Source organism: Phocoena phocoena, chromosome 2 (assembly GCF_963924675.1).
Source record: "Phocoena phocoena chromosome 2, mPhoPho1.1, whole genome shotgun sequence".
Taxonomy (NCBI): Eukaryota; Metazoa; Chordata; class Mammalia; order Artiodactyla; family Phocoenidae; genus Phocoena; species Phocoena phocoena.
The window spans coordinates 62,629,768-62,652,719 of NC_089220.1; the positions used below are offsets into that span (position 1 = coordinate 62,629,768).

The window sequence follows — 22,952 nt, forward strand, 5'->3', positions numbered from 1 at the left end:
AAAACGGAGCTAAAGGAATCAGGCTCCCTGACTTCAGACTATACTACAAAGCTACAGTAATCAAGACAGTATGGGGCTTCCCTGGTAGCGCAGTGGTTGAGAGTCCGCCTGCCGATGCCGGGGACACGGGTTCATGCCCCGGTCCGGGAAGATCCCACATGCCGCGGAGAGGCTGGGCCCATGAGCCATGGCCGCTGAGCCTGCGCGTCCAGAGCCTGTGCTCTGCAACGTGAGAGGCCACAACAGTGAGAGGCCCGCGTATTGCAAAAACAAAAACAAAAACAAAACAAAACAAAACGAGACAGTATGGTCCTAGCACAAAAACAGAAATATAGATCAATGGAACAGGATTAAAAGCCCAGAGATAAACCCACACACATATGGTCACCTTATCTTTGATAAAGGAGGCAAGAATATACAGTGGAGAAAAGACAGCCTCTTCAATAAGTGGTGCTGGGAAAACTGGACAGGTACATGTAAAAGTATGAAATTAGAAAACTCCCTAACACCATACACAAAAATAAACTCAAAATGGATTAAAGACCTAAATGTAAGGCCAGACACTATCAAACTCTTAGAGGAAAACACAGGCAGAACACTCTATGACATAAATCACAGCAAGATCCTTTTTGACCCACCTCTTAGAGAAATGGAAATAAAGACAAAAATAAACAAATGGGACCTAATGAAACTTAAAAGCTTTTGCACAGCAAAGGAAACCATAAACAAGACAAAAAGACAACCCTCAGAATGGGAGAAAATATTTGCAAATGAAACAACTGACAAAGGATTAATCTCCAAAATATATAAGCAGCTCATGCAGCTCAATATCAAAAAAACAAACAATCCAATCCAAAACTGGGCAGAAGACCTAAATAGACATTTCACCAAAGAAGATATACAGATTGCCATCAAAAACATGAGAGAATGCTCAACATCATTAATTATTAGAGAAATGCAAATCAAAACTACAATGAGATATCACCTCAAACTGGTCAGAATGGCCATCATCAAAAAAAATCTACAAACAATAAATGCTGGAGAGGGTGCGGAGAAAAGGGAACCCTCTTGCACTGTTGGTGGGAATGTAAATTGATACAGCCACTATGGAGAACAGTACGGAGGTTCCTTAAAAAACGAAAACTAGAACTACCATACAACCCAGCAATCCCACTACTGGGCATATACCCTGAGAAAACCATAATTCAAAAAGAGTCATATACCAAAATGTTCATTGCAGCTCTATTTACAATAGCCAGGACATGGAAGCAACCTAAGTGTCCATCAACAGATGAATGGATAAAGATGTGGCACATATATACAGTGGAATATTACTCAGCCATAAAAAGAAATGAAATTGAGTTATTTGTAGTGAGGTGGATGGACCTAGAGTCTGTCATACAGAGTAAAGTAAGTCAGAAAGAGAAAAACAAACACCGTATGCTAACACATATATATGGAATCTAAGAAAAAGAAAAAAAGGTCATGAAGAACCTAGGGGCAAGATGAGAATAAAGACACAGACCTACCAGAGAATGGACTTGAGGATATGGGGAGAGAGAAGGGTAAGCTGTGACAAAGTGAGAGAGTGGCATGGACATATATACACTACCAAATGTAAAATAGATAGCTAGTAGGAAGCAGCCGCATAGTACAGGGAGATCAGCTTGATGCTTTGTGACCGCCTGGAGGGGTGGGATAGGGAGGGTGGGAGGGAGGGAGATGCAAGAGGGAAGAGATATGGGAACATATGTATATATATAACTGATTCACTTTGTTATAAAGCAGAAACTAACACACCATTGTAAAGCAATTATACTCCAATGAAGATGTTTAAAAAATAAATAAATAAATAAATAAAAATAAAGCTGGGGTTTCCTTGAGGGTATTTGCTGGTTATTGAATGGAGAGGCATCACTTTTAATGGCTATTTGGTTAAAAGAGAAAGATCTTGGGGGGAACTGGGATCCCTGCATGGTCCTCAAGGGTTACTACCTTTAGTGAAAAGGGCGACTGAAAAAATCCACCTGAGGGAAATCTATCTGTCTCAGCCTAGGCAATAAGTGCGGAAAAAAGTTTTCCCTGAAAATATGTCATCTTGGGCCCGATTTCTACATCTTTGGGATTCAAATATAGACCCTGCATCTTCCAGAAAATCCAAAGCCAGAAAGCAGTCATGTGGTGCTGGCATACCAGGATGCCTGGCTGAAACAACTCAGCGGAAATAAAAGCAGACACTCTCTGAAGAGCTACAGCCTGTGTCCAAGGCTCACAGAATTGCTACCAATAAAACCTCCAGAATCAGGAAATAAGGAAATAAGGTGTGAGGTTTGGCAGAAATAAAAAACAGCAGAATTAGGCTCTGAAGGATGTCAGATAATTACTTATTGAATAAAAGTATGAATTAATTATTGCAATATGGAAAACCGAATAAGGCCTTACAGATGACTAATCACAGTTCCAGAAGACAGAAGGAAAGAAAATGGAAGACAGACAATACCAGAAAAGTTAACAACTGAGAAATTTCCAGAATTAACAGAGAACAAATTCTGAGATTCAGAAAGCACAACAAATCCAAGTCAGGAGAGAAAAATAATCTCTATGGAGACACACAGTAGAGAAATTGAAGAACAACAAAGAGAAGAGTTTTTGCAGCCAGCGAAGGGAAGGAAAAAAGTTATCTACAAATGACTGTAACCTTCTAGCACAGACTATGGAAAGTAAGATCCTAAAAACATTAACAGGAAATAACTGTCATCCTGGAATGTTATAACCCCCAAACTGTCCTTTCACAATTTTTACAAATAAAGCTATTTTTGAACAAATAAAAACTGAGCTTACCACTAACAGACTCTCAGTGAAGGAATGCCTAGGATGTTCTTCAAGAAGCAGAAAATAGACCTGCAAGGAAGGGTTGCAATTCAAAAACAGTGAACAAGAAACTAGTAAACTGTGGATAAACCTAAAAAGAACTAAATTTACGAGATCAAAATAACGTCTCATCTAAAGTATGAAAAACAAGATGGAACTAAAATAGTAAACAACTATACCTTGTAATTTGAGAGGGAGTGACTGGAGTTAGAGTTCTAAGGTCCTTTATAAGAGTTCTAAGGAGGAGGACAGTTATTAATTAATATTTAGATTCTACTAATGTAGGTATGCATGTTAAAAACTTAAGGTAATCATTAAAATATAGAAATGGAAGGCATGGAGGTAATCATTAAAATAGAAATAGAGGGTATAACTTTATGATGTATTTTTAAAACTCAATAAATCACACATACCTCCCAAAAAAGGTCAGGAAAGAATAAAAAAAGGATAAAGCAGAACAAACTGAAAACAGGTTGGAATTAAATATCAAAATAATCACCATCAATATAATTGGACTAAATTTATCAGTTAAAAGACAGAGATTGTTAAAATAAATTTTATTTTAATTCAAGGCTTATGCTATTTACGAGTAAAACACCCAAAATAAAAGGTCAGAAAAAAGTGAGAGGAAAAAAAAAAGGATGAAAAAACCTTTTATCAGGAAAATTCCAAGCCAAATAAAACTAGGGTAGCTGTTTTAACTATCAGACAAAATAGACTTTAAGGCAAAAATCACTGTTACAGAGATAGAAGGGTATATAAAAAAGGATAAAATGTTACATTTATTAAAAAATAAAAATTCTAAAATATGTGAGTCTGCTAATACAGACTCTCTCTCTCTCTCTCTCTCTCTCTCTATATATATATATATATAAAGCAAAAACTTATAGAATGAAAGATATGGAAAATAAAAAATCCCATTTACAAGAGTATCAAAAATAATAGAATAATTAGGAATAAACTAAAGCGAAAGACTTGTATACTGACAACGTAAAATATTGATGAAAGAAATTAAAGAAAACACAAATAAGTGGAAAGCCCACATTCATGGATTGAAAGACTTAATATTGTTATTAAGACTTAATATTGTTAAAATGTCCATACTACCCAAAGCAATTTACAAATTCAATGTAACCTCTATCAAAATTCCAATGACATTGTTTTACACAAATAGAAAAAACAATCCTAAAATTCATATGGAAACACAAAGGACCCCAAACAGCCAAAACAATCTTGAGAAAGAGCAAAGCTGGAGGCCTCACATTTCCTAATTTTAAAATATATTACAAAGCTATTGTAATTTTAAAAATATGGTACTGGCATAAACATTTAGACAAATGGAACAGAATAAAGAACCCTGAAATAAACCCATGCATATATGGTCAACTGAACTTCAATAACAGTACCAAGACTACATAATGGGGAAAGGATAGACCTTCAACAAATGGTGTTGGGAAAACTGGAAAGCCACATGCAAAAGAATAAAACTTGACCCTTATCTTACACCATACACAAAAATCAACTCAAAATGGATTAAAGATTTAAATGTAGGACCTGAAACTGTAAAACCAATAGAAGAAAATAAGGAGGATAAGCTTTATGACATTGGTCTTGGCAATGATTTATTGGATATGACACCAAAAGCACAAACAAGACAACAAAAACAAAAAGATAAGTGGGACTATATCAAAACAAAAAAGCATCTGCACAGCACAGGAACAACTAGAGTGAAAAAGCAACCTAACAGAATGGGAGAAAATATTTGCAAATCATGTATCTAATAGGGGGTTAATATCCAAAATATGTAAGGAACTTGATTTTAAAAATGGGCAAAGGATTTGAATAGCCATTTCTGCAAAAAAACATACAAGTGGCTGATAGGTACGTGAAAAGATGCTCAACATTACTAATCATAAGAAAATGCAAATCAAAATGACAACGAGGTATCACTTAATACCTGTTAGGATGCCTATATTCAAAAACCAAAAGATAATAAGTGTTGGTGAGGATATAGAAAAATTGGAACCTTTGTGCACAGTTCGTGGAAATGTAAAATGGTGTGGTCACTGTGAAAAACAGTATGGAGGTTCCCCAAAAACACTAAAAATAGAACTACCATATGGTCCAGCAATCCTACTTCTGAGTATATACCTAAAAGAACTAAAATCAGGGTCTTGAAAAGATATTTGCACTCCTGTGTTCATTGCAGCATTATTCACAATAACCAAAATGTGAAAAACAACCTAAATGTACACTGAGGATGAATGGATAAAGAAAATGTGATATATACATACAATGATGTATTATTCATTCTTTAAAAAAAAGAAGGAAACCCTGCCTTATGCTACAACATGGAAGAACCTTGAGGACATTATGCTAAGTGAAATAAGCCAGTCACTTAAGGACAAAGATCGCATGATACCAATTATATGAGATATATAAACTAGTCAAACACATAGAAGCAGAGAGTAGAATGGTGGTTGCCAGGGGCTATGGGGAAGGGGAAACAGGGAGTTGCTGTTCAATGGGTATAAAGTTTCAGTTATCTGTGATGGTTAAGTTCTAGAGATCTGTTGTACAACCATGTGCCTAGAGCTAACAATACTATATTACACATTAAAATTTGTTAAGAAGGTAGATCTCATGTTAAGTGTTCTTACCCTAATTTTAAAAAGAGAGAAAAGGGCTTCCCTGGTGGCGCAGTGGTTGAGGGTCCACCTGCCTATGCAGGGGACGCGGGTTCGTGCCCCGGTCCGGGAGGATCCCACGTGCCGCGGAGTGGCTGGGCCCGTGAGCCATGGCCGCTGGGCCTGCGCGTCCGGAGCCTGTGTTCCGCAACGGGAGAGGCCACAGCAGTGAGAAGCCCGCGTACCGCAAAAAAAAAAAAAGAGAGAGAGAGAAAGGAAGAGAGAGAGCGGGTTGGGGGGAGGGAGGGAGGAAGGGAGGAAGAGAAGAAAGAAGGAAGGAAGGAAGACAGAGGAAAAAAGGAAAAAATAAAACAAAACAAAGAAAAAGATGAAAGAAATTCCATGAGAGATAAGTTTCAACTGGGTGCTCTGGAATCATGAGCATTACAGCATCTCTGGGCCTGTACAATCCTTTTTGACCAAAGGAACTTGAGACAGTGGACACGCATTGTGACGCATCTCATCATTAGCACCTTTGGCCTCCAGATCTCAAATTATGAATGACTTTACTATATTGAAAAGAAGAGTATGTGAATTTTCTTAGGAAATGAAAGAAAACTAATATCACAAAGAAAATAAAAGAAATAAATACAAGGAGGTATTAACAAATCCACCATCACAGAGAGAAATTCTACTCACCTCCCTCAGTAATTGAAAGATGAAGCAGACAAAAAAAAAAAGAGTGAGGAAACAATGCATATACTTATATAAATAAATAAATGAATAAATTGAAAGTGTTACGAGGAATGAGATATTTGCAGTTTCAAAGTACTTCTCCACTAAATACTTACTAATCACAATGAGAAAAAGTTAAGTATACTTAGAAAAACCTAGAAGACATCACTTAAACCAAGTGATCAGAGTGTACATAATCTATCATGGTACATATCAAAACTGTGCACTGCCTGTTAGAATTCAATGAGAAGAACACAGCATCATTGCTGTGATACTCCTACCAAAGATACAAAACCTGGTTCTAATCATGAAGAAACAGCAGACCAACTCAAAATTGAGGAACATTCTATAATATAACTGGCCTGAAATTTTCAAAAATGTAGAGATCATTAAAAAACCAAGGGAAGACTGAGGTATTGTTCCACACTGAAGGAGACTAAAAAGACAAGACAATTAAATGCAATGACAAAGATAACATGTGATTCTGAACTGCATCTCTTTGCTATAAAGACTGCTATAGGGAAAACTGCTAAAACTTAAATGGAGTCATAAGATTAGATGGTAGTAACAATATCAATGTACATTTCCTGATTTTGATGATTTTAGTGTGGTTATGTAAGAGAACATCCCTCATTTGTTTGAAATATTCATTACAGTATTCAGGGGTTATGGAGCATCATGTTGCCAACTCATTCTCATGTTCACCAAACAAGTTCTTTTGTACCTTCTTGCAACCCTACTATGAGATTGTTTTCAAAAATGCATCATAAAGACAAGATGTACTAAGCACTCATGGAACTGAAGATTGCAATGTTAAATATATGCTTCTATAAGAAGAGAAAAATATGGAATATTCCTAACTTATTTTATGTATCTTGGAATCAAACAAAGATAATATAAGAATTAAAAATTAAATCTCACTTATTAACATAGAAATGAAGCCTCTAAACAAAATATCAGCAAACTGAATCTTGTAATGCACAAGAAAAATAATCATTCCAGGAATCCAAGGACAGTTTAACATCAGAAAATACATTAATAATTTAAGTGCAAAAAAAATGACTAATTCAACAGATGCAGACAAAGTATTTAATAAACTCTAACAATATTTATGGGAAAATTCTTAGAAAAAAAGAAATAAATTTCCTTAACTTGATAAAAAGAGTATTTATTAAAACCAAACATCAAGTATCATACTAACTGGAAAACCATTAGAAGCATTCCCTTAAAATCAAGAACACAGTAATGACCAGCTTTCACTGCTTCTATTCCAACATGTACTAGAGGTGCTATCAGTGCCATTAAGACAAGTGAAACAAATAAGAAGAGATCAGAGGACTTCCCTGGTGGCACAGTGGTTAAGAATCCACCTGCCATTGCAGGGGACATGGGTTTGATCCCTGGTCTGGGAAGATCCCAGACCCAGAGCAACTAAGCCCGTGTGCCATAACTACTAACCCTGCGCTCTAGAGCCCGAGAGCCACAACTACCGCAGCCTGTGCGCCCTAGATTCCGCACGTCGCAACTACTGAGCCCACCGTGCTGCAACTACTGAAGCCTTCATGCCTATAGCCCGTGCTCCACAAGAGAGGCCACCACAATGAGAAGCCCGCACACTGCAACAAAGAGTAGCCCCCGCTTGCCGCAACTAGAGAAAGCCCGCGCGCAACAACATAGACCCAACACAGCCAAAAATAAATAAAATTAAAAAAAAAAAAAAGAGATCAGAAAGGAAGAAAAAAGTTGCTATTATTCACAAATGACATTATTATCTACATGGACAATCTAAGAATCTGTAATTAAATTATTAGAATCAAGAGAGGTAGATAAGATTGGATATAATATCAATATATAAATTACTTTTCTATGCAGCAGCAGAAAATAAAAAGCCATTTTTAAAAAGTTGTTACTAAAAAAAACAAAAAAACTTAACAATAACAATTGTAAGAAGGAAAAGAGCAAGATAAAATTATTAGGGTATTGAGTTACTAAGACTTACTAGACTGAAAGCTGTAAAAAATGATGCTGTGACATTGGTGCAGAAAGAGCCAAACAGACCAATGGAACAAATGAAAAAAAGCTAAAAACAAGCCAACACATATGTGGATATTTGATATAAAAAAGATGGGAGGGCTTCCCTGGTGGCGCAGTGGTTGACAGTCCGCCTGCCGATGCAGGGGACACGGGTTCGTGCCCCGGTCTGGGAGGATGCCACATGCCGTGGAGCGGATGGGCCCGTGAGCCATGGCCGCTGAGCCTGCCGGAGCCTGTGCTCGGCAACGGGAGAGGCCACAACAGTGAGAGGCCCGCGTACCGCAAAAAAAAAAAGAGATGGGATTGCTGATTAGTGGGAAGACAATGAAGAATATAATAAATAGTGTCGAGAATTACTTATCCATATGCAAAAAAGTAAAATTAGAGCCATACTTTAACCACACATAAAAATTAATTAAAGGCAGTTTAGCAATCTGTTAAAAAGCAAAATTTCAACTTTTAAAAGAAAATACATCATTTTACCTCAAAGTGGGGAAGGCACAAAAAGCATCTATCATAAAGGAAAGATGATAAATTCAATTACATTAAAATGTAAAATTTTGTCCATAAGGTCATCAGAAAAAGTGAAAAGATATTCCATTGCCTGGGTAAAAATATTTGCAAAGCCAATAACCAGCAATGCATTTGTATCCAGAGTATATAAAGAACTTCTACAGTCAATGAGGAAAGGACTAAAAGCCCAAAGTAAAGGCAAAAGATATGAACAGGCACTTCTTAGGAAAGAAAATCCAAGCAGCCAGTACACACCAAAAGACGTTTCACCTCAATTGTAACCAAGAAAATGAAATAACAAGCTCCATCATTTTTATACCTATATATTCTTAGTATTTTAATGATTTATAAAGATATGGTACATTAAAGTAAGATAAGAATCATCATAGAACGTGTCCTCTTATTTTCACTAGTATATTTATGATCTTGTCTAGGTTTTATGAAAAGTTATCTGCAAAATCAGCACTATGTTTTCAAACGCTATTCAAAATAAACACAACATACAGAATTTATTTTTCCCCATAGAGAATTTTGCCCTAAGATGTGGAAACAGATCTAGAGATTAAGAAATTAATATAGCCCAACAATCTAACTGTACTACTGGATATACATTTTTTGAGCCTTGAATACTATACTAATTATACTATTTTCAGTGATGCCAGATGACATAATTAGTCTTTTTAAGGTAACAGTTGCAAAACTTCTAAAATTATATCACTTAGTTCTTTTCTATGGTCCCTTGCTTGTGTCCTATTTCCAATACAGCTTCCAGTGCAACTGTATTTAAAAAAAAAAAAAATCGTACAAGTGCTGAGCTAAAGTACTATTTAATTTTGTTCCATTTAGTTTATTTACTATACTGCTGTACTCATAAGACTTGAAGAGTTGAAATCAGCTTAAAAGTTAAGCAAAATAACAGTACCTCACAATGCTGGCGAGAAGCTTGAATTTCACATTCATATTTGTTCTTTACAGATTCTAAGCAGAGCTCTCTATAGATTCCTGCAACCAAACACAATTACTCTGATTATGTTAGCAATAAGGAGTTTCAATATCACTTCCCTACAGGAATTCTGTCCTAACTATTTTATAAGATGAATCAAGAAGAAACTGGCAAGTGAGTCTAACTTTACCTTTAAAAACTAAAAATAAAAGGCTCAGTTAAAATATATATCAAAGAAGACTAGAAAACTAATAAGAGTTTAAGTGCTAGAAAAAAACTACACTGCAATTTTTAGTTCTTACCCATTTTTCTAAAGAATACTCCTAAATGTTTGATAGAGAATGATTAAAATGAAAATAAAACTCTTCACCTATGAAAAACAATCTCTTGGGATTCATAAGGGAAACAGAGTCAATAAGCTCCGGTTTCTTAATCATATATACTCAAAGGAACAACTGGATACCATAACCATCAAAACCACTAGTTTTTAACTATTATTTATCTTCAGAGTCCAAAGCTTCCAAGAGGATTAAATGTAGAAACTAATATAACAAAATTTATAAACTGATACGAGGTTTGAGTGCTCCTAACAGGGCTTTACCTAGAGAATAGATGCTCAAGTGAGTTTAACTTAGAGGTACCAAGACAACAGCATAAAATAGGCACCATGGTCATGCAAACATGCCATCACAAAAATGGCAAACAAAGAGGTCTAGATGTATATGCTTAACTGTATGCCATAGTTGCCCCTAGAAATGTAATTCTGTTTCTTGTATAGAAAAGGCAAGGGACAGATGTCTGGAACTATGCCATCAGCAACACATTCACACACACTACTTTTTGTACAATCAAAAAGTAAAGGAGGCTGCCTAACAGAAAAGTGAATAATTGACTGAAGTAATATTTCCTAAACATCCACTAAGTCTCACTTAGTGCTTTTAGAATGTCCAGGAAAATTAAGGACATGTTTACTTTTAAGGGTGTGCTAAGCCAATATGCAAAGACAGCAGATTAAGCATCACATCATCTACATACTTAATACTAAGCACTCAAGAATAAAATCTGGTTTAAGGTGGATTTAGTACAAAGATAACCTATTATCAACAATGCCTTAGGTATTATATAACAGGTACATGAGGATCAATTAGTGTCCCTCAAAAAGAAAACAATCGGCATCTCTACTAATTAAATTTCAGTTTCTAGTTTGACTATGAAAAATCAGTAAGTGACCTTCAAATAGATATATCCCTTGTTATGCGTGGTAGGACACAATTCTGAGGCCAGATCCCAGTTACAAACAGAAGACTGAAATTTAACCACACAAATATAGTACATCTTCATTTATTCACAGCCACAAATGAGTCATCAAACTTATCAAAATAAAAACTCATGTCTAAACTGTAGGTTTGAAGGCGAATTCTCTGTTCTTTAATATCCTGATCAAACATTTAAAAAATGTTTTTACAAATAAAAAATCCTTATCACTCTTACAGATGAAAAATACTGAGGACTTGAACCTTAATAGGGAATTAAACTGCGATAGTAACAGTATCTCTTAATGAAAGTATCATGGTTTCTAATTGTTTCACATGTGGAAGTACCCTCTCAACAACACTGTGAGCAATTTGAGGGCTTTTTTTCTTTTTTCAAGCCCCTACAGTAGAAGAGAAAAGCATGAGGCATTTAATAAATAACTGTGGGCTGACTGACAGTGAAATACTCTGGTCAACGTAAATACAGTTGTACTTCCATTAACAACAACCGCTCACTTGATAAACACCTTTTAAGTCTATTGAAGAGTTCATTTTCTACTATATGGAAAAGATGTTTCACTTTCCTACCTGCTACCTTTGTACGAATTTGCATATTTTCTTGTAAAGTTGCCAGTGGTTCCAAATATTCTGGTGCTTTTCCAGCTATGACTTCTTGTAGTTTTGCATCCACCTGACTTAATCGTTCTTTATAAAGTCTTAACAAAGCAAAAATTAAGATATTAATTTTAAAAGCCCAACAAAGGCTAACAATTTACCATTTCTATACATTCTCTTCTTAATATCATTCATATTCTAATAGCCTACCAAATGTATTTTTGCCTTGCTCTCAAGTGAAGAATGCAGTTACATTATTTGACTTTATACACATAATCACAAAGAAATGTCTTTCTATTTTTTAGATATATCACTCTTTAATAGTTAACTTACAATACAAAAAATACAACTGAAATAACCACTTTTGGTCACTCTAGATGTTTTTGTTTTAACTGCAGAATAAATCAATTCTAAGAGAAAAGGTCAAATAAACACTGAGTTTAAAAAAAAATCATTTTGAATAATTTAGATAGAGGCATTACTAGCTTTCAAAAATAAATAATTCCCTGTCTCCTCTCCAAGTTTCCTGAAAAGCAGTCAGTATTACAATATTAAGCCTACTTGATTTTTAAAAGAACAAAGAGGAAGTAGAGTGATGAAGGTAAAACCAATGGCTAGAGAACTTGTGATCTGGCATACTCAGTTCTTCTAGACTGCAAATGAAGAAGCTATAACAATGAGTTGCTCAATAGATGGGGAAATGAAAAGTGGGGCAAGGAATCCCTGTTGCTCTATTTATGAGTCCACATACAAATACTCCTAATTTACCAGCTGTCATCCCAATACCTTTAGCTTGATTATCAAAGACAGTATGTGAGACAACTCAATGTTTATTTTTAGCAATAATCCTGCAGGACAGAACTAACTCTTTTTTAACAGGAAAATGTTTAAATTGTCATTCTTTATAAAAGGCACTTCTAACCCCAGTTTTGTGGCATTTCAAGGGCATCCTAAAATTTCAAAGCAGACAAACAATTTAAGGTCATTTTGTAAAATTTTTTTGCCATATATTACTTCATCATAGGTGAAGAATATGTCATATACATCACAAGGATGGCATCTAGTAACTTCCAAAAGAAACCACTGCTTATGCTTGTAGGTGTTCGTATAAATAGCAGTTGGCTATTGAAAACATGATGATACCTGGCTTTCATATAAAATTCCACTCTTTCCTCTTGAAAATATAAACCAATACAATTAAGGCAACTAATATTAATTGTCTACTATTGGTCATCATAATTAGCATAGAGATTTATACAATGATTCTAAAGGAATAAAGCAAATTTGAGTGTTAATACAATAACTATTCTTTTTTTTAAACAAAAAGGGAAAAATTAACTGAATTAACTGCCAAAATAATACGTTATCACATCTGGGTTAAATTTTTCTAAAATGCAACATACAATGTGTAAAGTCAGAAAAGTACAACATGATACTTATAGTTTTTGAAGTTATAAATACAACTTTAGGCAAAATGCTAAAAATCTGATAAAAAGATGACTGTCCCTGAAAAACATCAAACTCATACAAAATATTGATAAGGTTTCCTGAATAGGTGAACATCTTGAATGAAGAGGATATGTGAATGAACAATATTCAATTAGCTCACTTTTAAAAGAATAGATTCCTCAAAATCAGTATAATTTCTACAGCCTTGGAATCCAAGTATAAACTCATCAAAGGCAAGGATCATGAGTCCCTCAGCAGCAACCACAATACTATTCGCAGAATAGAAGCTCAATTAACGCTTGTTGGATGTTGAACACTGAAATGAATGGAAACTTGGATGGCACAAGTTCCTCTATCTTTTTAAGGAGGTGGAAGAACTCACCTTCCACCACTTTACAAACTGCAAATTGTGGATTTTCTGCCTTAGGAATGGAGTACTACTGTGCCCTGTAGTAGCAGAACAGGCAAAGCAGGGTATTTATTACTACTATTATTATTATTATTATATTTCCCACCTCTGCCAAAGAGGATTTGAGACAGCTTACAGAGATACACAGTGTGACAAAATAAAAATAAAACACAAAGCAATGGGGCAAGACAAAAAAATAATTATAAACCTGGTGCCAAGATTTTTCTTTTCTAAAACATATTTCTAGATTCCAATTCCTTGAGAAAGAATCCTATTAAATAGTGGCAATGGGTCTACTTTTAACACTTTCAGAAATGAATAAAGCTGGTAGGGGGAACTGGCTGGTGGTCATAGTGAGCCATGAGAAAGTAATACTCAAGACAATTGCCTGCCCCAAGGTGAACAAGATTAGACCAAATGACTCACTAGATGCAAAGTTCTCCTACGTAATATATTATACTAGAGCTTTACAGCAATTTTCATTTCTTGGATAACCATAAAAGGCACTTTAAAAGCTCAATAGGTGTATCTTAAATAATTGTTTAAGAATTATTCATTCACGGATTACTTGTGCTAAAATACAAAAATACAAATTTGCTTCCTCTTTTCCAGAATGATCCCAAATGAACTGAATGAACTCTCCGTGTTGCCCAAATAATGGATTCCTGGGGATCCAAACTAATTTTGATTTCAAATTAATAATGTAAATCTTTAGAATAAGAAAATATCATGTTTTTTAAAGCCACAATTTTAAACTCTGGATTATTTTGGATTGCTTATATTAATTTGTTGCACTAGCAGGTAACATTATCTATATATTCATCTCTAATACCAGTGAAAGTTAAGACCAGAAATGGCATAAATCCAGCAGGATTCATATGGTAACCAAACCTGTCTTATTTTAGTCTGGCAATTTCAGATATTAAATGGGCTTTCATCTCTTCTTTGGGCCCCTTAGGGAAGAAGTAGGCGAAAAGGAATAAGCAGCAAAATCAGGAAGGATTCATAAACTGAAGAGCCAGCTTCTGAATAAGTTAAGGTGTCTTTCTCTCTTTCATTTACAATTCCTAAAATGTAGCTTGCCCCATAACCTTGCCAGCAAGTTCCAAACTGAAAGCTCACCTTTAAGATTTTTTTTTAATCTGCATCTGCATCTATTCTGTTCTCTCAAACCACTGGGGCCCATTCTTGCGTTACCAACTTTACATAAGAGTTCTGGCATTGTAAGCAGGGGGAAAAAAATAGTATCTAATAAACATGCACTACATGCCAGACAAATGGCTGAGAATTTTACAGACTGCTCATTCAATCTTTACAGTAGATAATAACGAATCTCTTATTATACCTTTGAAATCTGTCCAGAAAGCCTGGATTCAGAGCCTATGCTCTTTCTATTCCACTACAGTTCCTCCAAAGTAATGTGCCTTAGTGGAAGGGACACCATAGCACTTTCTGCACTAGAAGGCAGAAAGCCTGGCTTAATTTATCCCTTTCTGAAGAACTATGAACAAATCACTTAACCTCTCTGAGCATCAATCTTCTCATGGGTAAATTAGAGATAAGACTATCTATCTCCCAACCTTACAGAGAAGCGAACTAAATAATGCGTGTGAAAACACGTAATGTATATATTACCCAATGTTAAGATATAAACAAAAATCACTATGCCATCTTTGGGAAATATCTCTCTTATTCTCACAATTTTAAAATGCTATCTTTATCCAATTATTTAACAAAGGAATAAATGAAGCAGATTAGAATCAAGGGTGCAACAACCCAGGAAAACATTTTCATTACCAACCCCACATAAAAATCTTATTATATCCCCCCCAAAAACAGCCTCAAAACCCTTGATTAGTTAATGAGGTCTTCAGCAGGCAAACAATAGCCGAAGCCTTTTTCAGATCAGTCGGTCCCATAAAACACGAAAAGGAAAATAGTTTAGAGTGAATATAATTTCTCTCATGCTACTGTACACGTGACAAGGTTAAGATTCGGTGACAATGACCTTCTGAAGTCACTACTTACTGATCCTTGAGATCGGTAAACTGTTTTTCAAGATTGGACATTTCATCTAAACATTCCATTCTTCTTCTTTCACAGTCTTCATCATCCATTTCTGTTAGTAAAAGGCAAATATCAAAGATAAAATTAATTTTATGTTCCAAATATATCTGAATGTTAATTCAAATGGTAAAAAAAAAAAGAAAAACACTGAAATATGAAGTTAGATATGCAAGGCCTACATTCAGCCTTAAAATACATATTTACCAAAAATAATTTCCACTATAGATTTTAAACTAAAATACAGATGAATTAAAACTATAACAGTCTCTAGACCTTCTTATTTTTATTCATTTTTAAATAATTTTAAAGGGCCAACATTAAACTGTGACTATGAAGTAATTAACCCACTTTTGGTCTGTTTTCCACCAAATCACGAGAACTTAAGCACCAAGATGATTATGTCCTCTAAAGGTTAATATTGCTCAAAAACACTTATGGAATTCTTCTTTCAGCACTGCTCACAAAGATGATTTGCGGTTCAAATAAAAAAGAAGACTAATCTCATTATGTTTACCACAGAATATCTTGGTCTCCTACTCTTATATTCCCATTGATCCCTCTCCCCAAATTACTGTCAGTCAGTGCGAAAGAGGAAAATGAGGAGAAAAACAAGCAAACTTTTCAAGGAAAGCAACTGTTAGTTACCAGCTCTGTCCTATATTTCATATCTTCTATTTTTACATCACATACAGTTGACAATAACAGAAGCTCAAAATGATATGCATATTGATCATCATCAAATAAAGGTCAAACTATGAGAAAGAGTTAAATTATGTTATCTTCCAATAGTGAGGAAATATACAATTTTTTTTAACTTTTCTGAAACAGATTAAAATTATTTCTGGCTCCTAATAGCTTATTCCTTGGCTATTTAAAACGTGGGTCCCTCAAGACGACTCACTCCCCATTATCTCTGGATAGTTTTTCTGTAGCCTTAGGACCGGCCCAGTACCAAGGTTGGAGAAGAATAAAACTGTGGAAATTTAACATGCAAGACATATGGTAGAAAAGAAATGCTTTCACAACATGCAAAACTGCAAAGTTTATTTAAATAATTTCTTTGCACTTAAAAAATTTGACTTGTAGTTCAAATTATTATTACATTTTTCACAAATTAAGTTGTTCATTATTTTCTGGGATAGAATAAAAAACAGTGAAAAATCACAAGGGTCAACATAAAAATTAGAGAGGCAGAATTTTAGTAAATAGATGTCATATTGCGAGATCCTAGCTCCCATAAAAATTAAAATTACAAAAAAAAAAAGAACACTTGAAGATAAAATGTTTTACAGACCTAGGAAATGTATTCACATATAGTATAGATGTTCTTTCTCTGTATTCCTCACTTTTGAAATCTCACCTATTTTCATGACTAGGAAGATGACTTCCAAATTATGCTTCCCATACCAGGCAGGTCCCAACGCCACATTTCCACCTGTCAGTTGGGCACTCTGACTTAAATATACCAACAGGACCTCAAAAACAACATGTCTGTAATACTCTATCTTCCACCTTCATCTCAAATCTTTTACTTTTCTATTTCTGTTCATGCTACCACCATTCTCCTTGTATCTGGGTTTTTCTTCTTACCTTGACTCTTAAACTTGTAGTCATCAATCCCACTTTCTGCTTTTTTTGAAATCTTTCACATCTATATCTTTTCCTTTTCTAGCTCAAATCCTTCTCCCAACCAAACTGGTTTTCTCACTTTTTTGAATAAGCCTTAAGATCTGGCCTTTGCACTTTTTCTTATATTCCTCCTTCTATAGCAGGGGTCCCCAACCCCCAGGCTATGGACTGGTACCACGTTAGGAACCGGTCCCCACAGCAGGAGGTGGGCAGCAGGCGAGCAAGCAGAACTTCATCTGTCTTTATAGCCACTCCCCATCGCTCGCATTACCACCTGAGCTCCACCTCCTGTCAGATCAGCAGCGGCATTAGATTCTCATAGGACCACAAACCCTACTGTGAACTGCGCATGCAAGGGATCTAGGTTACGCACTCCTTATGAGAATCTAATGCCTGATGATCTGAGGTGGAGCTGAGGCAGTGATGCTAGCACTGGGGAGCGGCTGCAAATACAGATTATCATTAGCAGATAAGTTTGCACAGAGACCATAATCAATTGCTTGCAGACTCATATCAAAACCCTGTCAGTGGGACTTCCCTGGTGGCACAGTGGTTAAGAACCCACCTGTCAATGCAGGGGACATGGGTTCTATCCCTGGTCCAGGAAGATCCCACATGCTGCAGAGCAACTAAGCCCATGCACCACAACTAATGAGCCTGCATGCCACAACTACTGAGCCTACACATCGCAACTACTGAAGCCAGCATGCTCTAGGTCCCACATGCCACAACTACTGAGCCCGAGTGCTGCAACTACTGAAGCCCACACGCCTGGAGCCCGTGCTCAGCAACAAGAGAAGCCACTACAATGAGAAGCCCGTGCACTGCAATAAAGAACAGCCCCCACTTGCCGCAACTAGAGAAAGCCTGCATGCAGCAATGAAGACCCAACACAGCCAAAAAATAAGTAAAATTAAAAATTTTTTTTTAAAAAACCCTATCAGTGAGTGGCAAGAGACAATTAAGCTGCATCTGATGGCAGGCTTTATAGTGGCAAGTGAGTTGATGTACTTCAATTGTACAGCTGCATCTTGTGGCAGGCTTTAAGTCAGAATCCGACACTTACTTTAGTCCACGCATGGCCCACCCATTATTTTATTTACCACTTCCGTCCGTGCTTCTTTCCCCCACTGTGCACTTGTCTCAGTCACAGTTTTGGTAAGCCCACAAGCTAACCCTAGCCAAAATGAGTAAAAAACAAGTATCACTGAAGAGCTTCTTTGAAAAGGGGGAAAGACCCAATGATGAGACAGCAGAAGACTCTAAGACTACCAACAAAAAGAAAGCTGGGTTTAAAAGAAAATACCAAGAGTCCTACTTAAATTACAGGTTCATTGCAACAGGTGATTTACATTTTCCAAGCCCACTTTGTATAACATGTGGCAACCGGCTATCCAAGGAAGCCATAAAACCTTCAAAACTGCTCCACAACATGGACACCAAGCACCCTGCATTAAAAGACAAGTCTTTGGAGTTTTTCAAAAGAAAATGACGTGAACACGAAGAACAGAAGCAATTACTGAAGGCCACGACTTCATCAAATGTGCCTGCACTGAGAGCATCATTCTTAGTGGCTAAACGTATTGCTAAAACTAAGAAGCCTTTTACTATTGGTGAAGAGTTGATCCTGCCTGCTGCTAAGGACGTTTGTCGTGAACTTTTAGGAGAGAATGCAGTTCAAAAGGTGGCACGTGTTCCTCTTCCGGCTAGCACCGCAACTAGATGAATTGATGAAATAGCACAGGATATCAAGGCACAATTGTTAGAGAGGATTAATGAGTCACCGTGGTACACAATCCAGGTTGATGAATCTACCAATATTGACAACAAGGCAACAATGCTTGTTTTGTGTGATACATTTTTCAGGAGGATGTGCATGAGGATATGTTATGTGCACTTTTGTTGCCAACCAACACCACAGCTGCAGAACTATTCAAGTCTTTGAATGATAACAGGAAAACTGAATTGGTCATTTTGTGTCAGTATATGCATGGACAGAGCGGCTGCCATGACTGGACGGCTTTCTGGTTTCACTACTCGGGTCAAAGAGGTTGCTTTTGAATGTGAGTCTACGCACTGTGTCGTCCATAGAGAAATGCTGGCTAGCCAAAAAATGTCACCTGAACTTAACAACATTTTTCAGGATATGATTAAAATTATCAACCACATTAAAGTATATGTCCTTAACTCATGTCTGTTCACGCAGCTCTGTGAGGAGATGGACACATGTCTTCTCTTATACACAGAAGTGAGATGGCTTTCTAAAGGTATATCACTGGCCAGAGTTTTTGAGTTATGAGAGCCACTCCAGAGATTTCTTTTAGGAAAACATTCACCAATGGCAGCACATTTCAGTGACACAGAATGGGTCGCAAAACTTACTTGCGTGACATATTCAACCTGCTCAACGAACCCAACCTGTCACTTCAGGGGAGAACGACAACTGTGTTCAAGTCGGCAGATAAAGTGGCTGCATTCAGAGCCAAACTGGAATTATGGGGGCGACAAGTGAACACTGGGATTTCTGACATGTTTCAAACATTAGCAGAGATTTTGAAAGAGACTGAACCAGGGCCTTCTTTCTCCCAGCTGGTGCATGATCACCTATCTCAGCTTTCTAAAGAGTTGAACATTACTTCCCAACCACAAAAGACCCCAAAACTGGGAAGAAATGGATCCGCGACCATTTGTGAATAAGCCAGGTGAAATCGACTTTGTCAATGCTAGAAGAGGATCAACTGCTTGAGATCGCAAATGACGGTGGCCTTAAAAGTACGTTTGAGACAACTTCAGATCTCCATACGTTCTGGATTAAAGTCAAGGCGGAATATCCTGAAATTGTCACAAAAGCACTGAAAAGCCTGCTTCCATTTCCAACTCTTATCTTCATGAAGCAGGGTTTTCTGCAGTGACAGCAGCCAAAACGAGATCACGGAGTAGACTGGACATAAGCAACACACTACAGGTGTCACCGTCTCCCATCACCCCCAGATGGGACCATCTAGTTGCAGGAAAACAAGCTCAGGGCTCCCAGTGACTCTGCATTACGGTGAATTGTATAATTATTTCATTATATATTACAATGTAATAATAACAGAAATAATGTGCACAATAAATGTAATGGGCTTGAATCATCTCTAAACCATCCCCCCCTCCCTGGTCCGTGGAAAAATTATCTTTCACGAAACCAGTCCCTGGTTCCAAAAAGGTTGGGGACCACTATTCTATAGAAACACCTGAACATTACCACTCCAATCCAAGTTCTACCCATTCTTCGAGGTAATTTAGGTAACCCCACCTTCTTCATCTAGCCTTTGCTGACCACCCTATACTGAAAAGATTTCCTCTGCCTCAATTCCTACAGTATTGTTTATAGTTAAGCATTTGTTTGGCAATTTAATCAAGTGGTGACCTATGACAGCTCTTTAATTGCAGTCAGATTATAACTATTTATAGCTCACAATGAGTAGAACCCAGTACTGCAAAAGGAAGTCACTCAGAAATACTTATTTTGGGGTGGTTGATTTATTGACTGAAATTACATACTTCCATGGAGGTTTCCTTTGAAAGGGAAACCTGAAAAGAGGGTGTCAGGGTGCTGACAGACTGTCATCAACTTGTCATCAATCCTTGCTTCACATGGCCAAAATCAGGACAAGACAAAGAAATAAGTCTCATCTTCATCATATGGATAAAAGGAAAAGAATCCAGGTAATCACAAATTCCACTTTTTTAAAAAATAACCATTACTAAAAGTTTGCAAAAATTCACTTGTGGTGTTAACCTGCCCTCCTCTACCCCACCCCACCTCCCCCCTGAAAAAACAAAACGAAAATAGCCCAAAGTTAGAAAAGATTGCAGGAAAGAAAAGATTTGGAGAATTTCAAAGTTGCCAAAAATCAGCCAATTTATAAGCATATGAAGATCCCCAATCACCCCTGATGTTAGGCTCTTCTTAGTCTTGACAAGTGCAGAGAGATGCTGTAAACGGTCCAGCTCCCACGTCAGCCCCTCGAAAGAGCACTAATATCAAGTGCTGACACGCTGACTTGGAAGCTGAGATTAAAAAATTCTAAGCCAGCCAAGAGCCAATACAAATCTACCCTCGGCTCCGACAACCCACCCACGTTGACAAGTAAGGGTTGCAAAGGTGCAAGATAAGAAGTCGGTGGTCTGGGGAGAGGAGGCATTTGCAGGGTCTCCCAGACAAGATGCGGCACATTCCTCGCTCCGGATAGCCCCGGGCACTACCCAGAGGTCCCAAGGGCGGGGCGGACCGCGAGCAGGACCGCGCAGCGTACGGGAGCTGGGCGAGTCCAGGCCCGGGCCCTGCCCCGCCCCGCCAACCGGGACCCGCCAGGAGTCGGGCAGCGCCCAGCGAACAGTCCGGGTGCCAGGGAGAGCTGGGAGCCAGTCTCCGCCCCTTCCCTCTCTCTCCTCCCCGTTCTCCCAGCAGGACGCAGCTGCCCGGCGTGCGGAGAGCGGCCTGTCGCTAGCCTGACGCGAGGACTCGGGGTCCCAGCCCGCTGGGTCGCGTACCTGAGCTATCTCCATCCTCGGAGACCGACGAGCTCTCGGTGTCCTCGTCCTCGGAGCTGCTCCCCTCGTTTTCGGCGTAGTCCACCTCCATCTCATCGTGATGGTTCGTCTCCTTCTTATCCCCTCGGGAATGGACTGGCATTTTCCAGCCGCGCCGTCGCTTCCCACTCCCGGCGCCCAGCCCGGCCACCGCCGCTTCAGAGAAGGGCGCGCCGAACGCCCCGACCCACCCAGCGGCCGAGCTTTTTCTGAACCCCCTCGGCTCCTCCCCGCCCCCGCCGGAGCCTCACAACCTAACCCACAGGCTTTGCGCTGGGAGCTCTGCCATTGGTGGAGGCAGTCCTCCGAGCCTGGGGCTGGAGCTTGTCCTGCTCGGGTCCGGTTGGTTGCCGGTAATTACGGCGCGGCCTCGCGGTATGTGTCGGGAGTTGTAGTCCTTACTGCTCAGACCTGCAGGGGCCGCCAGCTTCCAAGCTTCAACAGTCCTGATCACTTCTCCCCTCTGGACTTCAAGTCCCACAAGGCACGAAAGCTGCCAGAGTCGATCTCAGTTTATAAACTAAACAGAAACAGATTGTGAGAATTTGGTCTGTATTTATTCTTTTCCCGCCAAGTGATTGAGCTCCCAGGCCATCCAAGATGTTTCTGTCAGACGAAAAGGTCTTTTGCCTGAGGTTTTTTCCTCCTCTTTGAGGATACGGGAACTGGAGAAATGTCTTTTTACCTAAGCACTTTTATTTACTACTAATAAACTATTATTTAATTTATTTCTGCAGGCAACTTGCACTTTCTATGTTGCACAAAAGTCTTTAAATTGTTCTTGAAACTTTTGCAATCCATAATATGGAAGGAAAGGAAGTTTTATCTTGGCACTTTTCTCTAGTATGTTTTGCATTATTTTTTACCATTTGCAGCCTGAAAATGCTACCAATCTTAACTTCAGTTTTCAAAGAAAAATACATATTTGACTTAATGAAATGTTATATTTTATCAACGGTAGGGATGATAGACAAGGAAAACTCATTAAATATAATCATAATAACATACTAATTGACCACTTTTACTCTGTATCAGGTACCCTGGTAAGTTCTTTAAATGAGTTATATTGAGTTAAATTCTCAATTTAACAGCCCTGAGGTAGTTGCTATTATTATACCCATTTTACAGATGAGGAAACTTTACTTGCAGACAAACCTAAAAACGGTATTTTATCAATTATAAAGACAGGGCTTCTTCCTGAAGTGGCAATTTGCTATTGACAGAGATTT

General features: G+C 37.7%; 1 protein-coding gene across 1 annotated transcript in view; it reads right to left on the reverse strand.

The window, feature by feature from the left end:
* The window catches only part of BRMS1L (BRMS1 like transcriptional repressor), a 46,392-nt gene extending 24,550 nt beyond the window's left edge, over positions 1-21,842 (reverse strand). Inside the window, exons 1-4 of the mRNA XM_065872074.1 lie at positions 21,685-21,842; positions 15,478-15,568; positions 11,565-11,692; positions 9,703-9,782 (exon numbers count right to left, since the gene is read on the reverse strand). Coding sequence (XP_065728146.1) covers positions 9,703-9,782; positions 11,565-11,692; positions 15,478-15,568; positions 21,685-21,826 — 441 coding nt within the window. The 5' untranslated portion in view covers positions 21,827-21,842. The remainder of the gene's footprint in view (positions 1-9,702; positions 9,783-11,564; positions 11,693-15,477; positions 15,569-21,684) is intronic.
* Between the last annotated feature and the right edge of the window lie 1,110 nt (positions 21,843-22,952).